A 12,456-nucleotide genomic window follows, 5' to 3' on the forward strand; every position below is an offset into this window, starting at 1 on the left:
AACATATAATGTGTTTTGAAGTATGTGAAGGAAATTTGTTTTATTACATATCACTATTTTGACGCGCAACATTTTTTCTTTATTGACTTTCGGTAAGCTATTTTTTTTCAACGTAGCTGTTATCAGTGAGTTTCTAGAAAATCCCAAAAAGGCTGATCCCATCTACAATAAAAAATGTTCTTAGTATCCTAAAGAAAGGGAGGTTCAGAGACAAATACGCCCTCCCCTTTCTGCTACTCTGCTTACACTGTCTCTGGTATTCTGCTTATCCCCTCTGTGCTCCTCTGCTTATTCCTTCTCTGCTACACTATCCTCTCTCTATAATTCCACTCATCCTCCCTCTACTACTCTGCTTATCCCGTCTCTACCACTCTGCTTATCCCCTCTCTACTACTTTGCTTATCCCCTTTCTACCACTCTGCTTATCCATTCTCTACCACTATGCTTATCCCACCTCCACTACACTTTTTATCCCCTCTCTACTACTCTGCTGATCCCCTCTCTACTACTCTGCTGACCCCCTCTCTATTACTTTGCTGATCCCCTCTCTACTACTCTGCTTATCCAATTTTTACTACTCTGATTATCATCTCTCTACCACTCTGCTAATCCCCTCTATTACTCTGCTTATCCCTTCTCTACCACTCTTCTTATGTCCTCTCTACCGCTCTGCTTATCACCTCTCTACTACTCTGTTTATCCCCTCTCTACTACTCTGCTTATCTGTTCTCTAATACTCACCTTTTCCCCTCTGCACTACTCTTCGTATCACCTCTCTACTATGATTATCTCCTTTCTACCACTCTGCTTATCCCCTCTCTACTACTATGCTTATCCCCTCTCTACCACTCTGCTTATCCCCTCTCCGCCACTCTGCTTATCCCCTCTCTACTACTCCTCTACTACACCACTCTGCTTATCCCCTCTCCACTACTCTTCTTATCCCCTCTATACTATGATTATCCCCTCTCTACCACACTGCTTATCCCCTCTGTACCACTCTGCTTATCCCCTTTCTACTACTCTGTCTATCCCCTCTCTACTACTCTGCTTATCCCCTCTCTGCTACTCTGCCTATCCTCTCTAGTACTCTGCTTAACCCTTCTCTGCTACTCTGCTTATTCTCTCCCTGCTACTCTCCTTATCTGTTCTCTACTACTCCTCTTATCCCCTCTCCACTGCTCGTCTTATTCCCTTTGTAACACTCTGCTTATCCCCTCGCTACTACTCTGCCTATCCTCTCTAGTACTCTGCCTATCCCCTCGCTGCTACTCTCCTTATCTGTTCTCTACTACTCTGCTCATCCCCTCTCTACTACTCTGCTTACCTCCTCTTTATTACTCTGCTTATCCCCTCTCTAGTTGGCTTACCCCCTCTCTATTACTCTGCTTATCCCCTCTATGCTACTCTGCATATCCCCTCTCTATTACTCTGCTTACCCAAATTCTACTCCACCACTTATTCTCTCTCTGCCATTATGCTTATCCACTCTCTACTACTCTCTGCTACTCTGCTTATCCTCCTATGCTACTCAGTTTTTTTCTTCCCTGCCACACTATCCTCTCTACTACTCTGCTTATCCCCTCTCTACCTCTCTGCTTATCCGCTCTCTACCACTCTGCATATTCCCTCTCTACTACTCTGCTTGTCCTCTCTCTACCACTCTGCTTATCCACTCTCTACTACTCTCCATTGGCGGGCCTTGCATTGTGGGAACACAGGCGCCACCCCTCTAACACCTTCACCACCTTCCATATTCACGTGCCTGGCCCCTTTTAGGATGCTGGACACATGAAATACTATGACAGGGATAGGCAGCGGGTGTGTATCTTGAAGCATGTAATTAGAGCCAGAGGCTCTGATAGGCTCCAAAATAGGGTGGGCTCTGGGCGCAGAGCACTGTGTCCCGATCCCACCCTGTTGTGTGACATAGCAAATTCATTTTTGCTATTTTTACACTAACTTTCCTCCCTGCCAATCAGGAGGCAGGTCAGGGAGACCTGTCTCCCCCAATTGGCCAAAGCATTAGGCGAACCAATTGGATGCCTAGCGCTTTGGCGGAAGAGGAGACACAGTGGAGAAAGCCTGAGGAGCTGAGCGAACATCGGAGCCGCCGCTTTCCGCCACTGCAGAAGAGGAGGAGGACAGCCCCATCACTCCAGGAGAGGCTGCATTTGATGGGCCAAGTGGCTGAATTCACAGTAAGGCTGCAATTGATGTTTTTTTTTAAGTATTTTTCAGAATTTTTCAGTTTGTTTGCACCCCCTCACAAATTGCAAACACCAGCCACCACTGCTACTCTCTGCTACTTTGCTTATCCACCTATGCTACTCTGTTTATTCCTTCAATGCCACACTATCCTGTCTCTACTGCTCTGCTCATCCCCTCGCTACTACCCTGCTTATCTGCTCTCTACCATTCTGTTTATCCTCTCTCTACTACTTTGCATAACTCCTCTTTACTTCTCCGCTTATCCTCTCTCTGCTACTCTGCTTTTCTGCTCTCTGATATTCTGTTTATCCCCTCTCATCTCCTCTGCTTTTCCCTTCTCTGCCACTGCACTCACATACTGTACCTCAAATCACAGTTGCCTTTGCAGATGCTTTAAGGAGGTCCAAAGAATCCAATGAAATATGTATTTTTTGTGTTTCTTAACTTTTTCTCCGGATGCATAAGGGGCCCAAAATGGATCCTTTAACATGAGTGCTGCCATCTTTTATATGCCATTGGCAAGGGGGCATAGCACACATTCACTAGACAGTCTTTAAGATTCTGTCACTCCTTCACATGAAAAATGTTGATTCCGGAACCAGATGCGGGAACAGGTACATCTCTTGAACAGAGTGGGGCAGCACTGAGGCTGAAGTGTCTATTTCACAAACACTTTGTCCTCAGTGCATGTTTAACTCCTTGGTAGCGTATACGCTGTTGGCTGTGCAGTCAACAACATCATAGCAACAGATGACTCATTCCAGGCCCCGTTCAGCTGTTGGCTGGGAGATTTATTGGTGGACAGCTGGAAGTAAACAAAGGGCAGGATGCTGGTGACATTATTGTCCAAATATGGCCTTTGCCTGAGGCAGAAACACCTAGGAGCTACCACTAATCAACCTGCATATGGCAATATAGGTTGTTGGAAGATATATGGTTAGGCAACAAGTAAAATTAAAATAGGATCACAATACATCATAAAACACTGCCCCCCGCCCCCCTGTAGTCATGCTGCAAAATAATTATGTAAAAAAAAAATCATGTTCATCAGATTATAAAAGTGCAGTAAAAAGTCCATAGAAAAGTTTTCACCAGATGGCAAATCACCAGCAATGATACAGTTAAAGCGGTGTATGAAAACCGTGACATGGTAAACATCCAGGTGTAGAAGTTGTTCAGTCCCCTCACCAAAATCAATAGTGGCCGCTCAGTGCACTCACGTTAGAAGCATTAGTAGGGATGAAGCGAACAAGGCCTTAGGCAGTGGTTGTGGTGCCCTAAACCAAAAATATCGTTGGAAGCTAGCATCATCAAGATTGAGGAGGAATAGGATATTCACTCAGCATAGGCCTTCAAGGGATCTCACATCCATAGAAAAATCAATTAGTTACATCAGCATCAGGTGCTTGATAGCTGCTGATCCAAGACTGAGTCATTTTTATGAATGTGAGCCTAGCAACAGAGTCTGTGTATAGGCACACTCTATGATTCGTTACAAACCTTCCAGCATCCTCAAGACCCAGTAACCCAGTGGATGGTCTGTTAGAAAGGTCTCCAACTCTGCTCTTGCCCCTAAATATTCCTGCACCATGTAATGCAGACATTGGAGATGGCTGCTTGAACTGATCAGACCTTGGCACTGAGGACTGAAAAATTGTCTAAAGGCATCGCTCAGCCGGCCACCTTCTCCACCACTCTTAATCTGACTGAATATATATATATATTCTGACTGATATATATATATATATATATATATATATATATATATATATATATATATATATCTCAATTACACTGCCACTAACTGAATAACCTGTCTGCTTAATCTAAATCAAACTATCTCTCTCTCCACACCAACAACACTATACAGGGCAGCCGTGTTAGCAGCCTTATATAGTGTGTGGTGTGGACTTAGTCCCCCTTAGCCATGATTGGCCAAAGGCGCCCTGCCTTTGGCCAATTATGGCTCTCTTAGCAGAGGGCACTGAGATTGGCCAAAGCATGCCGGTCAGGTGCATGCTTTAGCCAATCATCATACAGCATAATGCTCCATAATGTTTGTTCTTTGGCAAACGGGACACCCGATATTCGAGTCAAACTTATGTTTGACCCGAACATCGAGCCCATTCCTACCCCTAAGTTAAAAAGACAGGGACAGCACGCTTTCCCCAATGAGGGTGACACTTCTTTTCCAGATTGAACGATCCTCCAATGTATCAGATATGCCAAACATATATAAAAAATCAAGGGACAAATAGTGCTCTCTGCTAATAACCTTATAAAAGGATAGTTAGTTGTCGTTTGTGTGTAGAGAATTCCAATCGGACAAAGTGCCACGCATGCTCAGATCAAATTCCCCGACCAAAACTATTGGCTACTAGCCTGAATGTAGTCCCGTCGTAACGAAATAACGTCATCACGTTACGTACGATCAGATTTTCCGACAACTTTGTCTGACCGTGTGTATGCAACACAAGTTTTGGACAAAATCCGTCGGATAAAATCCGACGGATTTTGTTGTCGGAATGTCCGACTGTGTGTACAAGGGCTTTGTTTAAGAAGCGGAAACGACTTAGCATTATAGTAAATAACTAATCACTGGCAGATAAAATAAGCCACTTGTGGCAAGAACTTTAAAAACACAAAGCATTGTTTATATTGCAGTGAGACAAAATGGCAACATTATTTATTCCAGTAACTGTCTTCCTTATTGGAACCATTGGATCAATTGATAAAGATCCAGTAGTTAGTAATTTGAGAAAGCATCACCTGAAGTGCAGAGTCAGATAAAACGTAAAAGTATGGTACAACATGACAGCCTGTGGCATCAGCCCCATCTTGTCACCTCTGTTCAGAAGTTGCCTTTTGAAAAGTATACCCCATAAAACTGGTGACTGGGAATTGTCCAGCCCTGGTTCCAATTTATTTCATAATAGGTAAGCAAGACTGATACAATTTTAGTTTTACTATGTCACATCATGGTTGCCAGCATTGATTCCCCTTCAGAAATATCAGAAGGGTGATGAAGTAGAAACTCACCTCGGAGTCTTCAACTCTTAATGGGTATTCTAAATGGCCTGAATGATGCTGTTCAGCTTGGTGCCTTTGATAAAATATGCTTTTCCATTGTGCCAATGTATTTCAATGGGTTGTCATTGTGCAATGTCTAACATAATTATATTATATTTTAGAGGATTTTGTAGTTGTCAGTGGATGGGGAAAACAGTTCTTAAAAAGACTGCCAGAAGCCCTCATGGAGGTATTTTTTTTTTTGTTTCATTTAACTAAATTATTTTAAAAAAAAGTATAAAATAAAATTTAGAACATGCTGAACCTGTTTTTGAAATGTAATGTAAAATGTAACTCCAGTGTAGCGGTACCCCCATAGGGGCTTCTGCGTGTTGTACTCAACCTGTTACCCTGCCAAGCCAGGCACACAATTTCCAGTCACTCTTTAGACAGAAAACAGCCCATGCACGTTGTTTTGTTTGTTTTTATTGAGTGGAATTACCTTGGATGGGATAAGGGAATATGGGCTGCCCATTGAGTTGCAGAATATTTAAATGGGGCCAACTATATACACTCCTTGTATATACACTCCAGTCTTCACTCCAGCACAACACTTGAAGACTATTCCTCCTCAACACCTCCAGCACATCACTTGTTTGTACTCAGAACCAACTAGCACAGGTTTAGGCCTGACAATGTGCTGTTCCTTGCAGACACTATATTACACTTCCGGGTATGAAGGCAGAGCACGGTGGAGTGCACAACGTCACTTCCGGTTTCCGTGCTGGTCAGGCCCCACCGCGCTCTGCCTTCTACCCGGAAGTGTAATACAGTGTCTGCAAGGAACAGCACACTTCCAGCGTACGAGGTGGATAATTGCATTCTTACTCTGGTGGAAGGTGCACACTAAGAGAAAAGTGACTGTGAATTATCTGAACTGTCCACATATCCATCTGCTACGTAAAGACTGTTGGCTGTGGTGTTTGCCATTGCCCCATGGTTTCATTACCATCAGTTGTTTTCTATTTTTATTTTATTTTTAGCGCTGTTTTAGTATTTATCTGATGCAAGGAGGACTTTAGCTCTGGTTATACTACTGTAATACTGTGCAGGTATGTCCAATGTACCGCATATTTAAATAATTTATTGCTAGAAATTGACAAAATCTTTCATTTTCTTTTTCACCAGTTTGTGTATAGCAGCAGTGTATCTTAAAGTGATTGTGAAGATTTGTGAAGATCACCTTTTAAAAAAAAACATTAACCACTTCAATACAGGGCATTTTCGCCCCCTTCCTTCCCAGCCCAATTTTCAGCTTTCAGCGCTCTAGCGCTTTCAGTGACAATTGCGCGGTCATGCTACACTGTACCCAAATGAAATTTTTATCATTTTGTTCGCACAAATAGAGCTTTATTTTGGTGGTATTTATTCACGACTCCGTTTTTTATTTTTTGCGATATAAGCGCAAAAAAGCGGAAATTTGGAAAAAAAAAACTATTTTCTTTTTTCTACTTCAATAAAAATCCAATAAAATCTAATTTTGTCATAAATTTAAGCCAAAATGTATTCTGCTACATGTTTTTGGTAAAAAAAAATCCGTTAAGTGTATAATAATTGGTTTGTGTGATCACGGACATATGTACGCAAATGATCATGTACATATGTGTGCAGGTGATCACGTACATATGTGTGCAGATAATCATTGGGACATGTGATTTTAGTGGGACATATGTGGGGGACATGTTTTTATTATTACGGACATGTGTTTTTATTATTTGGGGACATGTATGTTTTGGGGACATGTGTGGGGACATTGTGTTTATACTGTGTGATGTGTTTACTGTGTGGTGTGTTTACTGTGTACACTAGACTGGTGATCAGTGAGTAAAAAGCTGTAAAAAGCAGCCCATACTCACTGATCAGCAGCCGGCTGCAGCGATCTGCTCTCCTCTCCACAGCGATGACTTCTGTGTGAGGAGAGGAGGAGCCGATTGCCTAGCAACCGGCTGTTTGTTTACATCACATGACGGCCGTGATTGGACACGGCCGTCATGTGATCAGGAGGGCCAATCACAGAGCCCTCCTGCCGATCTGAGATGCGCCGTGTCCGGGTGACACGGGCGCATCGGGATCGCGCCGCTGCGCGGGCGCGCGCGCGCGCGATCCCGCTACTCCTGAATGACGTTCCTGAACGTCATATCAGGAGTAGGCGGCTCCCACCCGGCCGTATATGTGCATTGGCCGGGTGGGAAGTGGTTAAGTTAAAAATAGAAATGAAAAGCAAAACATTTGTGTATAGATATAAAAAAAACACATTGTAAAAACTTTTTTTTTCCCTTTTTTATAAGTGATCATATTCTCTCTGTTCTCAGCTGTATAAGAGCTGGGGGAGGAGAAGCAGCAGCACACTGAGCTTTCCAGTGAATGGCTGTGCAGCAGGAGCATGTCAGAACAAGTCTCATTATTGGGAGATAGCATAGCTAGAGAACTGACCATGATGTGCTCTCCTGCTTTTTGTGATCACTTTTGAATAGGGAAGCAGAGGGACTGGCAGGAACACCAGGTATTTAACACAAAGGAAGCAATACAAAGATAACAGGATGCTTTCTCATACAAGTACATGGTACAGCAGGCACATATCAGGAATAGAAAGTGTTGGGGTAACAAATGCTTTAAATGTCCTTCTGTTATTTTAGATTGAAATTCCTGTGGTAGCCCATGAAATGTGCAAGGCTGGGTATGTAAAGATTGGCAGGGTGCTAACTGACGATATGCTTTGTGCAGGACTAAAAGAAGGTATGCATTATTATTCATTTATTATTATATACCTGCATTGTATTTATATATTTGTATATGGTGAAACCATCAGCCAGAGTTCTTCTTAGTTTGGGACAGAGAGGCAAAAAATTAGATCCTCTGTTTTTATTGCTGTTGATGTCATTAGTGGGAAGATTTCATTCCGCGTTCTATCCTGGAGACAAGAAGTGAAAAATAAACCTTGTCCAAAGTGAGGGAAAATCCCAGCTTTTGTCAATGAATTTTCCCTTTACCCCTCCACCCATGTCTGATGTGGAGGTGATACCTTACTTTGACTTAGTAAAAGTGGAAGCAATTTAAGAGCACATAAACTACAAATACAACACCAGTGTGAGACTATGCGTACTTCATTAGTTCAGCACATATCTCCATAGCTGATGTTGTCTAATTCAATTGGAAAGTTTCCTCACCTTACAGATCAAAGAACAGGCAATTTGTTTGCATCACGGCACTGCGTCACTTTAACTGACAATTGCAGGCTTGTGTGATGTTGTACCCAAACAAAATTTATGTCCTTTTTTTCCCACAAATAGAACTTTCTTTTGGTGGTATTTGATCATTTGTGGTCAATTTTGAATCCTCCCTTGCACTGGTGGTCTATGTAGAAGCCCCCTTTAAATTGGTGGTGAGTGTAAATCCCCTCCCCCCCCCCCCCTTACATTGGTGGCCAGTGTAGAAATCCCCCTCTGTTGGTTGTTGATGTAAAATTCCCCATTATATTGGTTATCAGTGTAAATTCTTCATTACATTGGTAATCAGCATGCATTTCCCTTTATATTGGTGGTAAGTGCAGAATTGCCCTTACACTGGTGGTCAGTGTAAATCCCACCTAACATTGGTGGTCAGTGCAAAAGTGTCACCTTAAATTGGTGACACACTGGTGGGGGGGGGGCAAGAAAATGTTTGCCCAGGTCCAATCAATATTAAAGACGGCCCTGATTTCAGTCCATTTAAAATTCCCCTGAAGGTACTTCCACTTCAGGCCTCTTTACAAACCAGCTGATCAAAGGGGGTGGTTGCTGGAGAGTCAGCCTGAGGCAGGAATAAGAGGGGATTAATTGTATAGGACAGGCAGTTCCCCTTGATCAGGATGGTCCTGCTTGTGGAAACTTACAATTTAAAAGAGAGGGCCAAGTGATTAAAAAAGGTAGTAACTGTGAAAAATAAATTGATGGAGATTGTAAAAGTTACGTTTTTAGTTTGAATGACTACAGAGAGACAAATTGTTCGTGATCACGCATAGCTCTAAAAATTCTGCTTTATTGAAATCAGCTGCTCGAACCCACCATTTCACACCCTTCAAAATTAATCTACATTAAAGACTTGCCACATACACATGGTCGAAATTTCCGACAACAAATGTTCAATGTGAGCTTGTTAAAAATTCCGACCGTGTGTAGTCTCCATCAGACATTTGCTGTCGGAATATCCGACAACAAAAATTTGACAGCTGGATCTCAAATTTTCCGACAACAAAATCCACGTGTACACAATTCCGACGCACAAAATTCCACGCATGCTCGGAATCAAGCAGAAGAGCAGCACTGGCTAATGAACTTAATTTTTCTCGGCTCGCCATACCCGTTGTATGTATTGTACATCACCGCGTTCTTGACGTTTGGAATTTCCAACAACATTTGTGTGACCGTGTGTATGCAAGAAATGTTTGAGCCAACATCAGTTGGAAATGTGTGTGTACTTGATATAAGTTCATCTTTTGGGTAAAAATAATAAATGCACACATTTCTGCAGTAAAAAAAATATACATTTGTTATTTTTTTCCCCCAGTAGCCTGCAGAGCATTGCACCTGTGATCAATAGATCACAGGTGCAATGTCAGGCTTATGCAGACTCTACAGCTGTCGTACGGGAGGTAGGGGCAGACAGTTACGGAAGTTCAGAAAGAATCAATGTAGTACGAGAGCGCTCACTAGCACCCTTAGAGTTTATTGGGAACCACAAGCCATCTGCCACAATGGGAGAGGGTACTTGTAGTTCATTCATTCACAGATCAATGTAAATGAATAATGCAGCTGTATGGGCTGAGCACCAAAGAGCTGCACTTTTTTTGAAAAGTGACAGCTGGTGCAATGGCTTCATTTCCTTAGAATTGTTGGCCTTTTTATCAGTATAAGCCTAAGGTTGGGAACACAGAGTAGTTACCCTAAAACTGGCCATGCATAATAGATTTTGAAATGAAGGTTGGTCTGAGAATTCATACGAATATTCGTAGGAAAATTATTTGTACATTCGATTACTGGATGAATGTCATTTGAAAGTACTTTAAAATTTTGTTTATTTTAACATTTGTTTTTGGAATGAACGTAATCTTCTAAACAAAAATCACATTGTTAGAAAAATTTCTCACCACAAGCATATTGATTAACAATTAGAAAATAAAACAAACATTATTAAGGCTGAACGCCAGTAATTCAGCCCATTTGTAATATGTGCTAGCATAGTATGATTAGGCTCAACGAGGTGCATGCCACCTAGTGGACTTATCTCTTTCATTTACATGTGCAATTTTATAGAGCTCCAGGAGTGCAGCTATCACAATACTCTGGGGCTCTGACTGTTCATTTACAGGAGCCTTGGTATTTTCTGAATGCATTTATTTGGCAGGAAGAAGGAAAGAGGGGCACAGTTCTGAGGCCAAAAGTTTGGATTGCATAGAGATAGGTAGGCTCCTGGCATATAAGAAAAATTTAAACTGTAATGCAGGCCATATATTATGCACAACAGGTTGAAGTCAGTGTTGATAGGAGAATCCATCCTCCTGCACTAGTGGACAACTGGAGGTTTCCCGGCCCTCATAATACAATGGTCACTGTGAGGATATTGGTCCAATAATAAAGTGAAAAATACTAGTGTATAAGTGAAATTAATAGACTATGAATGATAAAAATGGCTACTATAACAATATTAAAGTGCATTGTGCCATAATGTGTAATGCCGTTTATTATGTTTATTATGGGCTTGCAGAGGAGGGACTCATATCAAGAACAAGTCTCCAGTATTGAGCAAGTTTATACTTTGCTAAAAGCGCTGTTTGAACTTCTTTTTAAGTAAAGAGGTCACATCCATCTGGTAAGCAGTTGGTGACGGATACTTACATTTGATGTTACATTGAAGATATCAAGCACTGAAGAAGTTTATTTAAAAGGATTTTAATTGATTCACAGTTGTTTTTATATAGTCTGCATTTTACTTGAAGATGTTTAATATATATTGAAGATATATTTTCACAATATGGCACATTGCATTTTAATATTGTTATAGTGGCTATTTTCATGACTTATAATCCATTCATTTCACTTATACACTAATATTTTGCACTTTAGTATTGGACCAAGGTCCTCACATGAGTACCCCCTCACACCAAATATATTGTCACCAAAAGTAGTGTCCCCAACCTTAGCTAGTGGAGCAGCAGTTTTTTTACTTTAATAATTGGCGTGAGGTACTAATACACTTTTTATCAGGTGAGTATAATAGTTTTTATTTCCAAACTTCTATTTTAAGTATTTTAAATCGTATGCATTTATTTTTATTTTTAATTTTGAAAAATTGGTCGTTGCATGTTACTACACTTTTGCATACAGTTTTTTTCAGTCTTGTTACAAGGTAAATGCACATACTGAAGTAAAAGTCTCATGTTTTGCAGGAGGGAAGGATGCCTGCTCTGGTGACTCCGGTGGTCCAATGGTCACCTTCAGTCAGCACAAAAATTTCTGGTATCTGGCAGGAACAGTGTCCTGGGGAGTTGGCTGTGGGGATAGTGATAGATATGGTGTATATTCAAATGTCTATAAAAATGTAGACTGGATAAAGTCAACAAGTGGAGTGACATATTAATAAAGTAAATTCTGTTACAAGATAGATATGATGTGTATTTATTGTTTTATTTGAGGCACTTATATAGTGCCGACAATGTACGCAATGATTTACATACAAATTGTACATTCACATCAGCCCCTGCCCTAAAAGAGCTTACAATCTAAGGCTGGCCATACATTATACAGTTTTCTTGTACAATTTCAATTTAGATTGACCAAAGCCATATAATATGAGGTCAAACCTAAACACTTTCAATTTGTAAACAATCAGGTGGGCCATTGCAGTACATAATAAATGTAAATCGAAAGGAAATTGAATAAGAAAATTGTATGGCGAGCTTAAGGTCCCGAGCTCACATTCATACATACACATACTAGGGTAAATTTAGACAGGAGCCAATCAACCTACCGACATGTCTTTGGAGTGTGGGAGAAAACTGGAGTCCCTGGAGGAAACCCACACAGGCACAGGGAGAACATGCAAACTCCAGGCAGGTAGTGTCACCATTGAGATTCAAAATGATGACTCTAGTGCTACCAGGCTAGTGTTAACTGTACCCCATGTGTAATTAAATCATGA

At 41.3% G+C, this 12,456-nt stretch overlaps 1 protein-coding gene across 1 annotated transcript in view; it reads left to right on the top strand.

The window, feature by feature from the left end:
• Positions 1 to 11,919, top strand: part of MASP1 (MBL associated serine protease 1) — a 145,163-nt gene extending 133,244 nt beyond the window's left edge. The window contains exons 14-16 of the mRNA XM_077487571.1: positions 5,403 to 5,470; positions 7,917 to 8,016; positions 11,705 to 11,919. Of these exons, the coding sequence (XP_077343697.1) occupies positions 5,403 to 5,470; positions 7,917 to 8,016; positions 11,705 to 11,895 (359 nt within the window). The 3' untranslated portion in view covers positions 11,896 to 11,919. The remainder of the gene's footprint in view (positions 1 to 5,402; positions 5,471 to 7,916; positions 8,017 to 11,704) is intronic.
• Positions 11,920 to 12,456: the final 537 nt, after the last annotated feature.

Source organism: Lithobates pipiens, unplaced genomic scaffold, assembly GCF_037356315.1.
Source record: "Lithobates pipiens isolate NorthernLeopardFrog02 unplaced genomic scaffold, aLitPip1_a1.2 Scaffold_18, whole genome shotgun sequence".
Classification (NCBI taxonomy): domain Eukaryota; kingdom Metazoa; phylum Chordata; class Amphibia; order Anura; family Ranidae; genus Lithobates; species Lithobates pipiens.